Here is a 19,180-nt window from a genome sequence, read left to right as displayed (position 1 = left end):
CTCTACAATAAATCCTCCATAAGCACGTACCTTTGACTACATATCGTCAAACCATCCAGTTTTTTTCTTTTTCCATTTTTTCGCCTTCAAATACAACGTGCTCCATATCATTGTGTAAAATAAAAACAATTCCACTGATAAGAAATTTTCCATATAAATCTCGTGGACATTCACTTTAGAGAAAAACGTACATTTTCTCACGATATTTATTCAATAAAAAACACCATTGGAATACTTCTTATACACTTCACAGCAGTAAGTATTATGTTTTCCAAAATATTCGATCTTCAATGAGAATTTATAACTCAAGAAATTCATGAAAAATTCTTTGACTGAATTTCATATCATCATCAACGCTTGATGGGCGCACAGCGACTACTAAACTGCGTGCTCGCCATAGTATCCTATAATGTCTGATACTGAAAGTCAGTGATACGACACTTTTTCTTTATTATTCCACGAACTGTGTGAAGATATCATATAAAACTTCACAAATTGAGGCTTACAGGAAGTCCTCGATAAGTTTGTCTGGTTGTAGATTTTTTTTTCTAATTAGAACTTTATACGAACATCAGTGCTTGTAATTAATTTTCCTAGAACTATACTTAAAACATATTGTCACACTAATCGTTCGTATTTTTATTCGCAGTAAAAAATTGTCTCGTTTTGATTGAAAGTATGACAAATAGATTGTACAAGAATAAAGAATTATTTCAAGTTTACCATACAAAAACGCCTAAATAACTTCAAAAAATAAGCTGTCTAGTCCAGCCAGGTACAGATTTATTACAATTTATTACACGACGTAATAAATTGTTTTTCTTTTTATGAAGTAAAAAGAAATGACAAAAAGCTACATTTATTATTAAAAATTCCCCATAAATACATCACTAATTTCCACATCCAATTAATGTAATGAATTGATTAATGTGAAAGGGGAAATGTAGATGAATTGAAGTTGATTTTCATATCAAATTACTACTTTTAATTTTCACAAAATGTCACCATTAAATCGCGCTTCAACTGTACTTTGGTGATTTCTCAGAAATTCACGTTCGATTGACAAGAGCTTTGATAAGAGCCCGAATCAAAAGATATACGCGACTGTTTCTTGGTACTATGCGATTTACCAAGAACTCATTTTAACAAGTAATCTCTCCCGCTCATTGTACACATTTTATCTTGCAAAAACATATAATTGTTGATACTTTTATTGTTTTTGTTCTGATCTGACTTAAAGTATAGTGGCACTGAATGAAAATCAATCATTTTCCTCTTGAATTAAATAGAAAAAGTAATGAACGGGTTTTTACCAATTTAGAGTCTTGATAAAATATTTTATTATCAAACTTACAACATTTCTTGAGAATTTAAAAAGTAATAAATTAATATTTTTAGATAAATAAAACTTATTAAAGTTTTTTTTTCAATTATTTAGAAAAAAATAAATTAAATTAAGGTTTGTAGTAATCAAAATGGGTCATTATTAAAATATGACCCCATAGAATTGATTCATGCTATTCTAACCACCCTGTATGCACTGTAGCATGCAGCAAAAGCTCTCGCCTTTGAGCTATTATCCAATTAAAATTATCAAGAGTCCACTCAGATTTTTTTTTCAATGGACTCTTGATAATTTTATACAATTTCTTGGAAAATGTTTTCATTTCTTAATTATCTTTTTCAATGGAACCATTCCAAATCTATCCGTGAACCAAATCTGTTTGATAAATATATTTCTTTTTTATTAAAGTACCTCAACCGCGCATGTTTTCTTACTCTTCATATTAATTATTCGTGTAATAACAATATATATATAGCTGAATAGGTAGACTATCATTAAGAACAGAAGGTAAGTAAATTCCCTTTTCTTCTAACAATCTTCAACCAATAATATACCCTATGAATGATGAAATTTTCAACTCGTCACGAAGTGATCGCACCGCGATCGCGGATTTCTTCAAACACGCCACAAAACTAGGCACAACTGAAGAATTATTATGATTTCCATTCAATGAAAATACAATTTGAAGCACAATGAAAATTATCAGCATGAGATGCTACAGCTAATAATTTAACATGAAAGAATATATTGCTCAATTTAACTTCACACTGGCGAAATGTTCTTAAGGAGAGACTAATCGGTGCTATTCACAAAAGTAAAATCGCGATGGCAAAATAGCAATTATTCATCCCCGTTTGTGTACAACTATAATTAATTTGCCCGTGATCTCAATCAATCACTATATCGATTGTGTCTGGAATGGGAGGAAAGGCAAGCATTTGAAATGCGCGACAAGCTTGTAAAAAGTTGGATGCTGGAATTAAATACGCGGCAGAGAAAGCATATTTCTTTGAACGCAAAAAAAAAATTCAATCGAAGAAAAAAAAACTTCCAAAAGTCGTTGTTACATAAAAGCACAAAAATACTTCAAATCCGAAGAATTTGCATAAAATTTACAAATATAACTTTGCTAAAATGTGTGCGCGAGTGCACAGTGGAGGAGGTAAAAATTCGATGGTTGGTCAAATTGTGTTTTATAAGCATTTTGAGACAGCACCATACAAGATAAATGATCTCCCTGTATCGGAGTAAGATCGAGATTAGATTCACATAAATTCCCCTCTCCCTTTACACATTTGTATGCAGAAGAGAGGCTCCAAGACATGTAATTATTGATTGTGAATGAAGAAAATTGCTCAATAATATGATATATTATCACACAAAACTGTCCAAAGTCGAGTGAATAATGTTCAGTTAAAACTTTTCTGGTGATCTATGCGCGAAAATAATACACGGGATCGCCGTCAACACTTTGCTCTTTTTTGCATGCGGGACTAAAGTGTGGCTCTCAATGAGCATTTAGGTGAGCATAGGGGGAAAATAGAGACAGACATCAGGAAAATTTATGGGGGGTTACCTGGACAATAAAGGTGGCGGGCACCCAATGAGAACGACAGAAGTTAATCGATGCTCATGTCTTGCTATATATGTTTTAAATATATATTTTACAAATTTTAAAGAAATGTAATTTATTGAATCTACCTGGGTGCAATCACAAGTAAAATGGTAATAACTTTTCCATCAATCTCCTGTATATCTCTTAGCAAAAGTATGTAATATGGAAACTTTATGACTGACCCGAATCTCTCTGATATGCAAGATTAAAATTTAATTATCACAAAAACATGAATTTAATTAAGATTTTCAATTTATTGTGAATGCTCAAATGCTCACGATCTCAATATCAATTAATTCCCGAGATCAATAGCGATTAGGTGCAGTGGGTGTGTACTTTTCCAGCCCAAAATGCAAATCAAAATCGTGAAAATGATTTGTTGTATACAGCATGGTATGCAATAAGAACAACACAGAAGGTATTTGCGCGAGTTTTGTTGGATACTTCATCAATTTCCATCGCTCAAGCACACAAATTATATCACCGCACATAGCTGCCGATACTTCTCGTCAATTTCGCTTCCTCATTATGTGTTTTGATGTAACTATTTTATTTTATCCATTTACCCATCGATATGTGATGTGTGTTACGATGCACAAAATAGAAGGCAGGCAAGAAAAAAAAATTTGCCCACAACGCGAGCTTTCTTTCCAGCTCCTAAAACACGAAGAATTCCACGATCAACGAAAAGTGATGCTTTTTCCCAATATTCATAAAACACACGGCGAGTGTTAAATAATCGATTAGCTAATTGTGTTTGTTTATATTCTCATATTTCACTCATGGAAATTAAATTACCTTTTTCTACCCTTTTGCCGTAAACATACAATATAGCCGCACAGACGTAGCCGAAAAAAAAACTCCAAGCTTTGGCATGACAAATATTTGAAGAAAGTGTAAAAATGGCATCTCAAAATGTCCAAGATTGAGGTTTCCAAGAGAATAATGATGAATCTGACAGAGAGTTCAGCAAACTTTTCAAAATGATTACGAAGATATTTTTTTTCTATCTTCTATTCCTACATAATTTTTGCAATAGATAAGTTATTGGTTTTAATTTAAAAAAAAAAAGTATTTATTAGCTAAACTCTGTGAAATATTGCAAATAAAATTACTTTTCAATCAACTTTATGAAAAAAGTAACGAGTAGAAAAAAAGTATTAAATTTTGAAAGACATTTCAATAAAATTGTGAAAAGCTCTAGTTTCCCGGAAATTATTACAAAATTGAGAATATTGCAAAAGAATATTGCAGAAATTCTTTCAATAAAATTTCCTTTTCTTTTCATTTTTTGAGTGTTTTTATTTTTTGTTAATTTTGCCCTGCTTAATTTATTGGCTTATTGGTACCTACATATAACCTACAATCAAAAATCAATAAGTGATAATAAAAATTTCTTATCTTACACGTTTTAATTTTTATTACCTGAGCAATAAAAGCACTTAACTTTCGATCAGCAGTGGGAGCAACTTTTTTTCCCATAGAAGACATATTTTCAATTTTCCGTGTCATATTTTGAATAATAAATGTTTGATTTTATCTAAATGAATTGAACAATTTCAGTAACATTCGATTAGAAGGGGCCTAAACTAACCCATTATGATTTTTCATTTCAATAAAATTTTAAAACATTTTAAGAGAAAAAAATTAAGAAATAGATTGCCTTCAATTTGCAAAAATTAGACATTAAACTCTTTGAAAATTTCACAAAAGGAAAATTTCTTCTGAAGAATTTTTGTCAAAGAATTTTTCAAAACCAGCTCAAGAATATTTTTAAATCCGATTTAAATGAAAAATAATCGAGTTTTCTTCCTATCTCTCCCAAGCATAAGAGCATAGAAAGACAGTCTTTCGACGACTGAAAGTCTCTTCTCGCGATTCATGAGATTATGTATAATACATGCAAATTAAATGCTTCTCTCACAAGAGAATTATTGGCATACATACTCTCAAAGCTCAAAAGTATCAAAACAGAGAAAAAGTCAAAAGAGAGAAGAAGCAAAAGGTGGGAGAAGTAAACAACCGCATGAGTAGCTCTGTTTGGCTTTTCCTCGAGCACAGTCAGTTGCTGCTGTGCTTTCATAGCAGCTTGTTGAATTTATCCCACACCCTCACGCTTTCTCGGGAATTTTCTTGAGTAAATGTGCTTTTGTGCTTGTTGAATATTCCTCCAGTTTGGACTGTTTTTCTTTCATTTTCTTTTCTCAAAAAAATTTCGCCCAAAATGAAGTGTTCTGTTATTTTGGCTCTAGGCCTATTGCTTACATTCAATGGGATTAATGGAGTTCCAATGCCATCCAAGGAGCCCCAAGTTAAAGAAGAAGTAGCTGGTGATGCAGCGACAAATCTTGGTGAGTTCTTTTAATTAATTTTTTGTCGTGTTATTGGAATTTTTGACTATATAATAGTGCGTTGGAAGTAGGTAGCGTGAAAATTCAAATATAATTTTTATATAACTTTCTTCAGTGTTTCTGCACACAATATTTTTTTCTCATCTGTGGGAAGCAAAGAAAACCCATTTATTTATTCAGTGAATAAATTTAAATTGAATTTCAATGGTTTCTTATGTGGTCTAATCGTCCCGAAAAAATAAATTCAACTTGCCACAGAGAAAGAAGTGGATGAAAGTAGGAAACTACCGAATATGTGGTCTTATGATTTTCCTGCCCCTTTTCGCAGTAATTATTCTTAGAGTGCGATTATATTAGATAATTTTGGAATTAGACCCACTAATCCGTGCGGTGTGTTGTGCAACAAGTCCATGCACTTTGATTGAATGAGTCGTAAGATTGAGACGTGCTTGATTGGTTTATTGGTTGCAATTTCTTGACTGGTCACACACATATGAAAAAAATAAAATACCCTCTACTATATACCTTTAGGCATGCTCCCTCAAACTCAATAGCTATTAAGTAATTTCTTTGTTTATCGCGCTACCTATATTACCTACATATATAATATCTCTCTCACACAAGAGCTTTTGCATCCGCAAAGAATAAATTGCTCATTTCTTCGCGCTATAATTTCTTATATCTAGACAATCATTAAAAATTATGCTGAGCATCATGTGTCTAACCTTCCTCAATGATTTCTCTTTGAGATACCTTGAAACTACCTACCTATACCTACATGTATATAGCTGTGGGAAGCCCTCACAATTGGCTGTCAATTGTATCAGTTGGCAGCAATTAGCAAGCAAACTCTGGCCCACCCAGGTAATTACTCCGCATTGAGCTTTTCCCATGATCTCAATAGAATTGGCAAGTGAGTGAAAATGTCATGCGGAATCCATACAAGAAAATTGACCTCTTTGCATTGCAATGCCGCGCATTGTATTGGTTAATTCAACAAACTGGCAAGACATAAAAGCCACCCGCACGATATCTAAATTAAATAAAATTAATGTGAGTCATAAATATGTTGTATAGGTAAAGCTGCAGCGGTGCAGCATATATTCTCAATTGAAAAACATTTAATAAAATCAGTTTAAATTTATTTCCCGTCTCCATCAATCTAATGGGCAAAGTATGTGCCAAAGACCAGAAGTATGTATTGGACTCTCCATGGGCTCTACTGGCTGGGACTAATAAAGAGTTGACTAACCGCCTTCATTGCCATCAAGAATTGTAACTGTAAAATAGTCTGAGACGCTTGGTGGATAGTTTACCTGAAGTAATGCAGCCATATGAGGTGCGTGTTACCCACCCACAAAAATCTATGTCTTCTGGCACGTTGTTCATTTTGAGACACTAAGTAACTGCAAGGAATTGCAAATCAATTCTCATGTCGAACCTAACACTCACGTCAAAAAGAACCACTGACTGTGTGAGTCATGTGGTGGGAAACCTGTGTGTGCACCTGAGTTCGCGCAACATAGCCGCGTTGAAGAAAAACCTTCACGGAAAGGCGATCCTCGATTCAGTGGTTTGTTTATTTTTTTTTTAATCAATACATTGCGCAACGCACTTATATCTCTAAATGAAGCGAATGATCATTTGAAAGACAACCGATAAATTTGCACCATGTAATTTCCAGAAAAAAAAATATTTTTCCATTTCCTCTTCCGAAAATTTATTTATTTTTTGTCGTTTTCTTGCATTAGGACCACCAATTTTCTCATCTAGTAATTTTCTACCATCTCTACACATACCATTTATGATTTTTTTACATAACATCATTCGAGTGAAATTATATTACTTAATTTGAATGCAATGCAAATTAATGATGATATTCTTGCAAAAATTCGAGGAATTTAATCCCATATAAGTACTTTACTTTCTATTCTTAAAAGAGCCCCGCTTCGTATATTGCCAAACTTTCAAATCAAAACCCTACGTTGGGGGTTTCGTATCGTGTGGTGATAATTAATGGAGGTATTTTAGGTAGTTTATTACACTCAAAAGAATTTTATCATGTCTATGCCACGGGCCAAATAATAAAAGAAAACCAAAAGTGAAATATTCGAAATGATTTCGTTTTAATACACGAATAGCACGCGTTTATTACGTTTTAGGGGAAATTGGAGTAGAGTAATATACTCCCCTCATATTTGAAGCTTAATAAATTTTTTTTTTTACACTTTCTTTAGACTTTTGATTTAAGCCTGGAATTACGTAATAAATTTAGTATGAAAGAATTAAAATCGCAAAATCGCTTCTTAAGCCTTAAATCTGAAGATCGCTTTAATGTGGTTTAATTCACTAAATACACTGAATTTCATAACTTTCCTCTTATTGGAAAAAGTCAAACAAAAAGTCTTCCTTTTCCTATTACAATATGCAAAATATATGCTACAGTTTAGACGCAAACAATGGTTTTTAAAGTGAAAGAACCGTTCATCAGAAATATATTAAACATTAAATATTGCAACAGAGTACTCACATTACATTTCTTTGAGAAGCAAATCCGAATATAGTTTCAACAGTGTGTACTTTTTTTGTGCAAAAGGTCTCTCTTATAGTACTTTGATTAACAAATTAGTCATTTAACCAGGTATTTTCATTGAATTCTCAAGAATTAATTTGAATACATTTTGCTATATGTAATGTAACATTACATATAGCATCAAAGGAGGGCATTCTGAGAGAGAATAAAGGGACCCAACATTGAATTGAATTTCATGTTCTACACACACACATTTTGCTCTTTAAGACTTTAAAATAACATTTCTCATTATTCATAATGTTAATTGTGTCTTACTATAGACACTTTGTGTTGTTCTCTCGATGTCCCACGAGCTTCTGGACTTTACATTCCGCCGCATGGCGGCTGGATCTTAAGCAGCCACACACAAGATGCTTGTAATGCGGACACCAAGGTTTTTTGGCGGATCCAGTGTGTGTTCTTTGACAATCTCGTTCAGCTTTCAGTCATCCTTTCTAAATTATTCAACCATTCAACATGGACACTGCATCTCATAAAGCATCGTGTGTTTAAGTTTTTTCTTTACTTAACGACTCTTTATCCCTGACAACGAATCTGTGTCTCCTCACAAGGTAGCCCCAGAGTTGTCGTGACAGTGTGGCAATTTTTTTACGACTTTTCTGTGCGACAATAAATCCATCTTAGAATTCTAAACAAAAAAAATCACGGAGACTTTGGGAATTTGAGAACTGTGCTGGGGGGTCGTTTGAAGAAAAATCTACATGTAAAAGCTCGCAGCAATAAAAAAAAGTTTTTGAGAGTGCTAAAAGATTAAGAAATATAAATTTTATAAATAGAAGTAGGTAATATCGTCATTACCTATATATACGTACAATAAAAGTGTTTTATATATCGTGTTGAAATGCGAAATTTTCACCAAGTCAACTGGAAGCAATTTATACGAGGCACTGTGGCATTATGTTAGGCGTAACCTTGCTTTTAAATTTGTTTGATATTTCTTTGGTTTCTTTGCACGCTTGTACAACAATTGCGAATTTTCAGTCAATCGATGATATTTTCGTTTGCACGGCAGAGTTCAATATCCCATTTTGAAAAGAGCATTTCCATGTGGCTTTTCGTGCCTTCTTGAGATGTTATTTCTTTGCGATTGCAGCAAGACTACCAGAATGGCATATGTATACACATTTGCTATATAGGCAAAATGGTTAAGATGTAAAAGGTGCACGATTGAGCATTAAGGTGAGAGGATCATTTTCAAATCCTGACATCGTTAAAATGTCATTATTGTACACACAAGATGTGCTCTAAATTCTGGGGTAACGTACAAAGCTCACATGCTATGTATGTAAGAGAAATATAAATAGCAAAAAAGCTCCAATCACCCCGCATTTAAAACGCATCAAAAAATGTGCAAACAATTTATTCCAAAATGCATACGGGTTGCAGTGGTGATTTTCAAACAATAGACACGATGTAATTTGAGAGAGGAGCCTGCACTATGTGTCTTATATATACGACTGATTCCAAGGGTAAATAATGCGAAGGTGCTCCTTTGCAAATGGGCAAAAAAGAGATCACACAGAGACATGCCACGATGTTCTTTTGCGTAATGAATAATTTATCGACCACTCACGTGCATCCCATCAGGGCCACAGTGAGTATTTTGCTTAGACTCAAATTGATCTTTTATTCCAATTGCATACTCCGCAATGTTCAAGCTACAATATCAATTATTGCCATTATTATATGGGATGGATATATTGCAATATTGTCCTATTTTTCGCAATTTTCCCGCCACACTGTGCACTTTATGGTGATTTAGATTTATGCAAATCACTGATTTCCATCTGTCGTGCCCATTTGTATAACATATATAAGGTCTCTCTTTTTCTCTCTCCCTCTCTCTCTCTTTCAATCAAATTGATATTCCCATAGCCAAAAATTAATCAATGTCGCCACAAAGTTTTTCCTTAATTGAATCATTTAACTCAGCACTGGAGGTAAGACAAAGAAAATGTCTCATTTTTCCGTGCACCCACAATAAATTTTCTCACGCTAATCTCTTTGGCAATTCAATGAAATAACTCAAATTGACTTCCTTAAAATCGAATGATAATTAGCCTAATATTTCTTCCCAAAACATTCACTTTCACACTCTTGTCCGGGGAACGTTCACAGCATTTTTTTTCTAGCATTTGTATTTAATTGTTAAAAAAAATCATTTCTTAACAACTTATTTTTTTCTTAAATTCTTCACTTAAACAAAATATTTCCGACCTATTCTAAAAATAAACTCCCAATACGAAAAGCACTTCAATTGAGATTATCTCCGACTAAACTGGCAAGTAAACTTCTCATAAATAAATTATGTAGGCACTTATAAGCCCATTGTGTGGGAAATTATAAATTCATTAAATTTTCAAATTCTATTCATTATCTACAATTGCCTGTCTTCACTGTATTGTAGCTAAATAGCATATAGGTATGATGAATATGTATGTGAAATATGAGTTTAGACATAAATTGAGGACTGTTTCTAAAAGGCATCAAAACGTAGGATTAATCTTGTGACTGCAATCTCAACAGTCTTTAGATTCTCCCATATTCATGCTATTTCTCTTTTGCATTTACAATATATGTTACTTTACAAAATATACATCATGTTGGCAACATGAGGGAGTGCTGTGCTCCGATGCATTTACCCATTAACCCATTGGTATCTTATATTCTTTCTTCTCAATATATTGGCCACGATGGAGCATTGTGGGGGAGAGAGCGAGAGATATGGAAGAAGAAGAAAAAGATCACATAGATACATGATTCATTGTAACACTGACATTTGACTATGTATATGCAAAAGGGGAGAAACATTCCTGAACCAGTGTCATGTCGCAAAATATGTGGCAATCGATACATATGTATGTACAACAGTACGTGCCATGCGAATAAAAAAAAAGATCAACGTGAGATTTCCGAATTCATAAACGTAAACCGATCATTTGAGATATTCACATATGTAGCTTTTATGGTGCTATATTGAATCCATGTGGTGGAATGCATGTGCGATGAATATGCTTTTAGGTGGATTGTGGTTTTATTTTTTTCTTCTTTAGCAATCTTTTTTTTTGTGTTTGAAACTATTTCGGCACACTTGTAAAAGGTAAAGTGAGAAAACCCCAGGAATTGTTAATAATTAATTATACATTAAATTGGGCTGCACCTACAACAAGGAATTATTGTTGATTCCATAGTTTTAAAGGTGTACTGTAGACTGGGGTTAGATGGATGACTTGAGGAAGTTTTATTTTGAGCTTTTTTATATGAAAAAAAAACGAATATATTTGAACTTTGAAAAAAATTTCAAAAGCATAAAATTCTAATCTAATCAGAACCTAGAAAAACAAGAATTTTAAACGAATTCAAAGCTCAAAATTAGTGCAAATTTCATCCATCTAGTCCCAGTCTTCTCTACAATTTAACCCAATACGCCTATAGCGGTATTGATTGATTGGAGTTTCAATTACACGTCGAAGTGATTTGAGAGGATTTTTTGAGCCCAAATAAAGCAAAAATTCCAAGGTTTAATTACTAAAAAAAAAGCTCTCTTGTAATGTTGTAAGAAGCCTTTTTCCCCCAAAATGAATGAATTGGGTTCTATTAACACTAAATAAGAAAATTCTGCAATGTGCGTCAATCACAAAATCGAACAACCTGTCGCGCTTGCAATTTCCTATCAGTTCCAGTTTCCACATTCCCACGATGCGGTCGTTGTACAATTTGCGCGCATTTTGGCACGATCACCGCACGTTGTTGTTGTGGTCACATTGTTGCGAATGGAAGCGCGATTTCCTCAATTTGCTGCAACATTTCAAAGCTTCGCGCGCGAGAAGGTCACCCACAAGAGATTTCTTTCATTTCACTCCACAAGAGCACCTCCGCTATGTGAGTTATAGTAAATATAGAAATATAGTACCACAAAAGGCAGCGTATTTGCAAACAAGCCCCTCCGTATGTCGATATATTGCAACTGAGTGGGTGGTACTTGTCATTCTCACAGCATCTTCTTTTACAACAACTCAGCACGTCGGCATTAAAATGATTCACTTTCAATTTCATGCTCATCTTCAGCGACCACCGCCACAGAGGTGTGCCCCCTTTGAGTGGCAGCGATTTCATGGACATTTATATGCTGTTTTTTTCATATATATAGTACGCAATTGTTCTCAAGATCTCAACATTTTGGCAATGTGAGGTGTGTGTGCTCCAACGCAGAAAATTGCTCAATGGACACATTTTTCTGTACCATTGCACATATGAATAACGCCGATAATTAATAACAATGTGTATTGTGTGGAAGGTCATGTTGAGCCAATTTGCATGCCACAGAGGAGACGGTCATGCGACATGTCGCACGACGCGCGATCCCCCGCGCGAGAAAAATGGGTTATTTTGCAATAGGGTTAATTGCCCCACCAGGCGTCTCCACTGCCCCACATTGCACTCACCACACACGTTCAATTTCAAATGAATTGTAATTGCTCCACAAGAGGTAAAGTACTGGCCATTTGTACAAATCATGCCCAGAATTGTGGCTATTTCACTAACTCACCTCTAACACCATGTGGAGTCTTTTTACAGTTGAATACCTAACCCGGTCATTGATTATGGCTCTAAGATTTAAATTAAATGAGATTTACTATATACTGAAGCTTAAAAGAATATATGGTGCAAAAAAAACACCTTTTGTAAATTTCATTGTACGCCGGGTCTTTAGACATACCTATATAGATACTACGTATTTTGTAGTGTAATAGGGTAAGTGCTAAGAAAAAAGGAGCATGATATTAAAATGCATAGCATGTTGCAGTGAAATGTAAGATCACAGCCCATAAATTTATAAAATAATTCACCTGCTAGCCTTTTCACAGAGAACTCTGTGCAAACATTCATTTTGCATCACGAGCACACCTTTAGGCAGCATGACACAGGAGATAAGAGGGCGTATAGACTACCCACAACTTTTTGAAATATTTCTAGAAATATTTGCAACTTTCAGATAAAATATTTCTGGAAGCTGCACGAAAGGAAGAGATTCCATTTTCTTGAATTCTGATCAGCATCGTCTTTCTGTTAATAATTTTGCTTAGAACCTCCAGAGAAGGTATAAAATTCTTTGAAAATTTTATTGAGTTTATGTGAAAAGGAGTTTACCCATTCACGGCGATTATTAAGTATTTGGAAGCAAGAAAGTATCATTATCTTATTAGCAGTATTATCACGATTAACACTATAGGATACATAAGTAGTAGTTATGTATTAAACATAGAAAGGGCCAAAATATATAAATAAGTTAACAAAAACATGGAAATAGTTAACTCTAATAATACATTAAATTACACATGAGATACTAACTTCAAAATTATTGCAATTAAATCACTTTCTTCTGAATATGTATGAAGAATTAAGTCAAATTGCTCATTTTTTTCGAGCATGTGTTCAAAATGCAAGCAAAATCACAAAATTATTGCAAATGTAGTGATTTGTAAACTTACTTCCGTTGTAATTAATTACATGGAAGAACTACTAGCCCACACTTTACCATTACTACTTCCTCTCGCTTATTTCGCATGAAATTTATATAGCCTATACGGCTCCAAAGTGTCGAGAATGTGATACAAATTGATCGTGATTTCAAGTTTTTTGAGCTTGAGCAAAACACTCCATTATGTCTTGCACAGAAAAAAAGCACTCGGGCCAAAATGATGAAGAATTTTTGCGGTGTGGTTTTAAAACATTCGTATTGAAGGAAAAATGAGCATTGAGCAGACAATTTATAAAATCCAAAAGACATGGTGCTAGGCAAGCATCCATTGATTGAAGATAAGTTACACGCCAGGATTTCATAAAAACAATGAATTGCACATTTTCCAGAGTGTTGAAAATGTGCAAGAGATAGTGCTCCATGGGGACAATTTATGTGCCACTGCATTTCGACGCAGATCCCTATCTTTGTCTGTTTTGGGCTTCTCCAACCTCAGGGTGTGCAATTGCTTTTAACGATGCTATTAAATTAAAACAATAAGTATTTCTTTTGAATTTTATGTTTAACACTCCGCACTAGGGGGCTTTTCACTGTGGTAAAAAAAATCTATATTATTTATAGGGAGGATCCCGCGCAAAAGTTTCAAGTGAACTTTTACGATAAAATAATAAATTTTTCCCTCGTGCACCTTTCGAAATTATCCTAACCTTTAGCGGTGTTTTTTATCCATCATCTTCTCATTTGTTACTTGTACAAAATTACATAGCAGAGATAAATTCCTATGACTGGGAAAATTTTAATTACTCAGATGCTGTTGTGTGAAAGTGATCAAATTGCTCAGTTTTTTTTCTCTCTCTCCCCATTCATTTAAAAACTATGTAGGTACTCCTTATATGTATCTCAACATTATGTGAGATGTCTGGTAATTAGTTAATTGTATAGTTGAATTATTTGTAAAGTTTACATTTAAACTGCAAAGAGACACACACAAAAAAAAGAGCAGAATTAAATTCAATGTAAAAGCAATGAAATACGATGGATTTGTATGGCTAAAGAGGCGAAGAAATAGAAATAAAAAAATTTCACTTTTGCAGGGTGTTGCTTTGGAAATATATAATACACACAATTAATTAGTGTTGATTTAACACACTCCACGTACAAATGTCCTTCAGGTAAAAATCTAATTTTATTCACTCTTAAATGAAATATCACTTTTTGTGGTCTGCCCTCACGCCAGAGACTTGTTCGGGTGCAATACTTTTATAGGAGAAGTATAACAGAAAAAAATGCCTTTCCACAAATTGTTTGCCAATAAAAATTGTAAAATGCTGTAAAAGCGAAATGTTGCTACCAAGTCAGTTGGTAAAGTGAATTTTTATGAGGTCTATTTTTATGGCAAATTGATTTATTTGCTCGAATTGAGTGAATTTCTTAAAGAATAAACTCTACACCATTGGGCTTCTTATATATAATACATAATGTAAGATGAATGGTGAAGCAATTCACGTCTTAAAATCATTTCTCACGCTGCTTCCACATTTTACTCCGCGCACACGCGTAATTCCATTGCAAATGCTAAAATGCGGAACGCTTAAATTTCAACGCGATAAAGACCTTGTCACCCACAGTGGAAGATATGCTGCAGAAAGACATTCTTATGCCATTTCTGTTGCATCGTAACGCACTATATCTACCCGGAAACTACAGGAAGGTTTACAACAAACAATTTATGGTTTTACACCACCCCGTTGTGATTTATGGTGTTCGCGCGATAAACCTATAAAATCAGAAAGTAAGTCATTTTCTTGAGAGAAGGAGATTGACGTTTCAGTCATTCCAATGGGGTGTTGCTCAATTTAATGGCTGAATATGCCAAATAGAGAGATTAAAAAAGTTAACATGCAGACCTATACGGACGTTTAAGTGTTATTTAATTACAAGATGAAATAATAGAGAAGAGTTATCTCAATTTCGCTAAAGCACCTCCACACAGCGCAATGTCTTACAAAAGTCTTCAAACTATATGTTAATGAGTTTTACTTTATACATATAAACATTACATACCTACATACAACATAATCATCCTGCCGCGCATCTCAATACTCTCTCTTTCCTGTCGCGAGATGATCGTCAAACTCGTAAACATGAATCAAATTATACAATCAAATTGAGATTTTAATTATCATTCAGAGGCGGTTAGGCACTTGTCAAACGATGCATTTATGGTTTGTGAGTGATAGATGAAAGGATTATCTAATTGCAACCAAAGTGTCATCATCGTTTAGACATCCAGCACAATTTATCGCTATGTTGCACAATTTTGCAAATTTGCCATTCTCATTGGGTATGTAATAATCTAATGCTTTGAAAATATTTAGTTTTCTTTATTGAACATTTATTTGGAGGCTTCTTTCTACCAGGCGCCTCCACTTTGCTTGAAAATTTTCTTAAACTATAAGAATGAAAAGTGGCTTTACTTTGTTGAATTTCTTCAATTCAGAATACCAATCAGGCAAAGCAGAACATTTTTGTACATTTAGACTAAATTTCAAAGAGTTCTTGTAAGCTTTCAAGAATATTTTATTCACGTGAAAATTGAATTTAAACAAATTAAGTCGAATACTTGAGCTCTTTGCACAAACTGATATTAGTTGACCCTGTTGACCTATCACGGTATCATACGATTTTGTAATCCAAATTTTCCATTATAAAATCGCTATTTTCATGTAAATTTTTCATCCATTATCTAACAAAAAATTGCTTTTTTTATCTTTTAAATACCTAATAAACATTTTGCCCTCTTTTCCCACAAAATTTAAAAAGAATTTCCAACATAAAGTGCAAACTTTTAATCTTTAAAATTATTAAGCATCAAAATTGAACAAACTTTCAATCCAAACATGATTACCGCTGTACCTCAATTTACGCGAGTTCTTGGGAAAATAGTGATCATGTTGTAATCCAAGCTTGTGTGGATTGAAGTGCGTGAAGATTCTCTTGAAATGAAAGTACAGTGTTGTAGATACTGCAATCTTATGTTAATTTCATCTCGTAAGCAGTAAGAGTGTAATTTCCCGCCTTTTTTGTGCGCACATGTGAGAATATTTCTTCTCTACGACTAAGAGTTCACGATGAAGAAAATTGGATTCTCATCATCGTGAAATATACCTACAATTTTTGCACGGCTGAGTGAAAATGAGAAATAATCACGACCACCTTAATACATAATCAAATCATCACCCACATAACCTATTGATATATTGAATAATACCGAGAGAGTTTGTACTCTTTTTTTTTCTTTTTCGTTCCATCGTGAAGGAATGTGCTAATAAAATCTAATGGGAATTGATATTGATTCAGTGAATTCGATAAACAATAAAGAATTCTTTCATACTGGTGCTTGAAAGAGATATCAAAATGATGATCCATTTTTACGTAATTCCACCTCGTCTATTGTTACCACCACCCCCACTGCAATCGATTGATGGACATTATATAATTGCAACAACAATGAATAAAAATCTATTTTAGGTACACACTTCATACATAGAAATATTAACCATATAGGTGAAAAAAAAAGTGGCCAACAATTGGATCATTCAAAAGAATTCAGCACAGAGCAATTTTAGTCGGGGTAAAAAAAAAGCTCCCCGCTATGCCAACAGTCTTTCACGTTTTGTCACGCGAAAGAAAAGTCAATTCAAGTGTCCGCGAATGGCGTGAAATCGTGATTTGGGTCCATACACTTTTGAGAGCCTTTTGGGAAAAACTGTGGCAACCAATTAATTTTTATTGGTTTTTCTCACCTCAACCGTATCGTTGACGAGCTGTGGACATACGGCAAAATGCGTGAAGGCTGAAGCGCCAAGAGATGCCCTCAAACCAGATGACCTCCCAGAGTCCATCTGGGAATCATGTTAAATAATCACACACATATTACTTTTTTTTCCCACTCATTCTCACCATTTATATTTGTCATGTTGACTGCAATATAAATAACAAAAAATCATCTGAGAGCTCAAGCTAAAGAGATTTTTAGCCATTTTGAATGTCGAGCTATATGGACAGAGTGCCAAAAAAAATAAATAAATCTCAAAACTTCCACTCTATGTGAATATGATGGTGTATCACGTTTGGATTTATTGCATTCCATTGTATAGGTATGCCCTTTTTTTGCCCCCAACATCCAACATTCATAATTCACACAATGCGTATACACCACACCTCCCCAAGAATAATATTGAGAGTCAATAGATAATTGACTGTTGTTAGCATTTTGTTTTCTTGAACATACACCGAATGCACATACATACACCTTTTTGGTACTGTTAAGAGCGCGAGAAGAAAAAAATAAATAATTGTACTCGAAAATACCACCGTCCGGGTCCTTCACCTAGAAACAAGAACAATGTGTATTTTAATTAATTCTCCGTGAGCAAACCATAAATGTTTTCTATGTGTCTTTGTGGAAAAATATTAATTGCACCTCTAAACATGGGAAACATGGCGGTAAATGCTCAAAAAGTAGCATCATCTGTCATATTTTCAACATTTTTTTTTTTTTTTTCATTTTATAATTTATGAACCATCACAAATTCACTGCAGTTGACATTAATGGAAAAGATTTACCTCATTTTATTTTTATGAATTATCATACATTGTTCAATCCTTCCGACGCTGTCGCAAATTTGACACAATTAACAACAAGCAGAGAGTCTCTGAGTCTCTCTGTTAAGAATCATACTTGAAGCATTGTGAAGTACATAATCATGTTCATTAGCATAGTATGACTTGCGAAAGAGTCGATGCTAAAAGGTTTTAAGCTCACGGATGCACGTACCCTGCTATTTAGCTTAAAATGCTACAAGAATATCTTTTGTAAGACACGGATCTCTTATAAAAGATTCAATGATTCTGAAATGAGATGCAATTTTCATTGCAAGATCTTTTTGGTTCTTTTGTCAGCGCATAAATTAATGATTTTTCCACTTGAGTCTTACAATGTAATGAAGAATTACTTGATTCTGTGGGTTCAATGATGCTGCTTTAAGTTTTTCAATCTCAAGATCCTTTAAGATCCGTCTTTAAATATAGAAATTTAATAAATTTTACAGCTTTGCGCAAGCTATCAGCTTTAATTAAATATATTTACTCCCCCAATAATTTTATCTCATAGATATTAAAAGAAAGCTTTCGCCAGAGTGCAAATGTCACTCTTGAACTCTTAAAGCTTTTTCATGATTGCACTCTAAGAAACTCTTTGCAAGCGCACACACACCTCATGTCATAGAGACACATCTCTTTCTCCAAACGATGCATTTTGCTGCCTCTCATCTCATTCGTTTTGATTACTTTCTCTTCGAAATGCTTAATCTCTGAATACTTTCGCAAGTTATGTGACGTGAAGTTGGTTTTTTTTTTCACCACACACAGCTCGTTGTTTTTCTTCGTCGCTGAGATGGTCTGCCTCTGTGTCTCTCTCAAGTCGAAGAAATTACATCCAAAACCAGCTTCACTCAGTTGGAAAATTGATTGTGCAAATATTGGATGCTGTGTATATATGATATGAGAGTGAAAAGCCCAATTTCACTCTCTCTTTTTGTTCAGCCGCGGCGTGGTTTTTTTTTTCTTTTGCTTCTATACCGTCAAACTTTTAAGCAGCTCTTTGCACTTCTTTCCATCTCCTTTTGGTGCGCTCTCCGCGATATTGAGAAATACAATCGTGAATGAATGTCAAAAAGCACAATCGAGTTTCTCACTGTGTGACCATTTCCGGAAATTATGTGCCCTCTCG

General features: G+C 34.0%; 2 protein-coding genes across 4 annotated transcripts in view; one reads left to right on the top strand and one right to left on the bottom strand.

The window, feature by feature from the left end:
- The window catches only part of LOC129788828 (zinc finger protein hangover), an 85,601-nt gene that overhangs the window by 29,093 nt on the left and 37,328 nt on the right, over nt 1-19,180 (bottom strand). The gene's annotated exons all lie outside the window — the stretch shown is intronic.
- Nucleotides 1,731-19,180, top strand: part of LOC129788829 (uncharacterized) — a 37,804-nt gene continuing 20,354 nt past the window's right edge. Inside the window, exons 1-2 of one of the 2 annotated variants that reach the window (XM_055825214.1) lie at nt 1,731-1,852; nt 5,213-5,311. In XM_055825214.1, coding sequence (XP_055681189.1) covers nt 5,251-5,311 — 61 coding nt within the window. In that variant the 5' untranslated portion in view covers nt 1,731-1,852; nt 5,213-5,250. The other variant, XM_055825213.1, reaches the window with a different exon arrangement.

Source organism: Lutzomyia longipalpis, chromosome 2 (assembly GCF_024334085.1).
Source record: "Lutzomyia longipalpis isolate SR_M1_2022 chromosome 2, ASM2433408v1".
Taxonomy (NCBI): domain Eukaryota; kingdom Metazoa; phylum Arthropoda; class Insecta; order Diptera; family Psychodidae; genus Lutzomyia; species Lutzomyia longipalpis.
The sequence above is the reverse complement of the archived record's forward strand: the minus strand, read 5'-3'. Positions and strand labels throughout refer to the sequence as shown.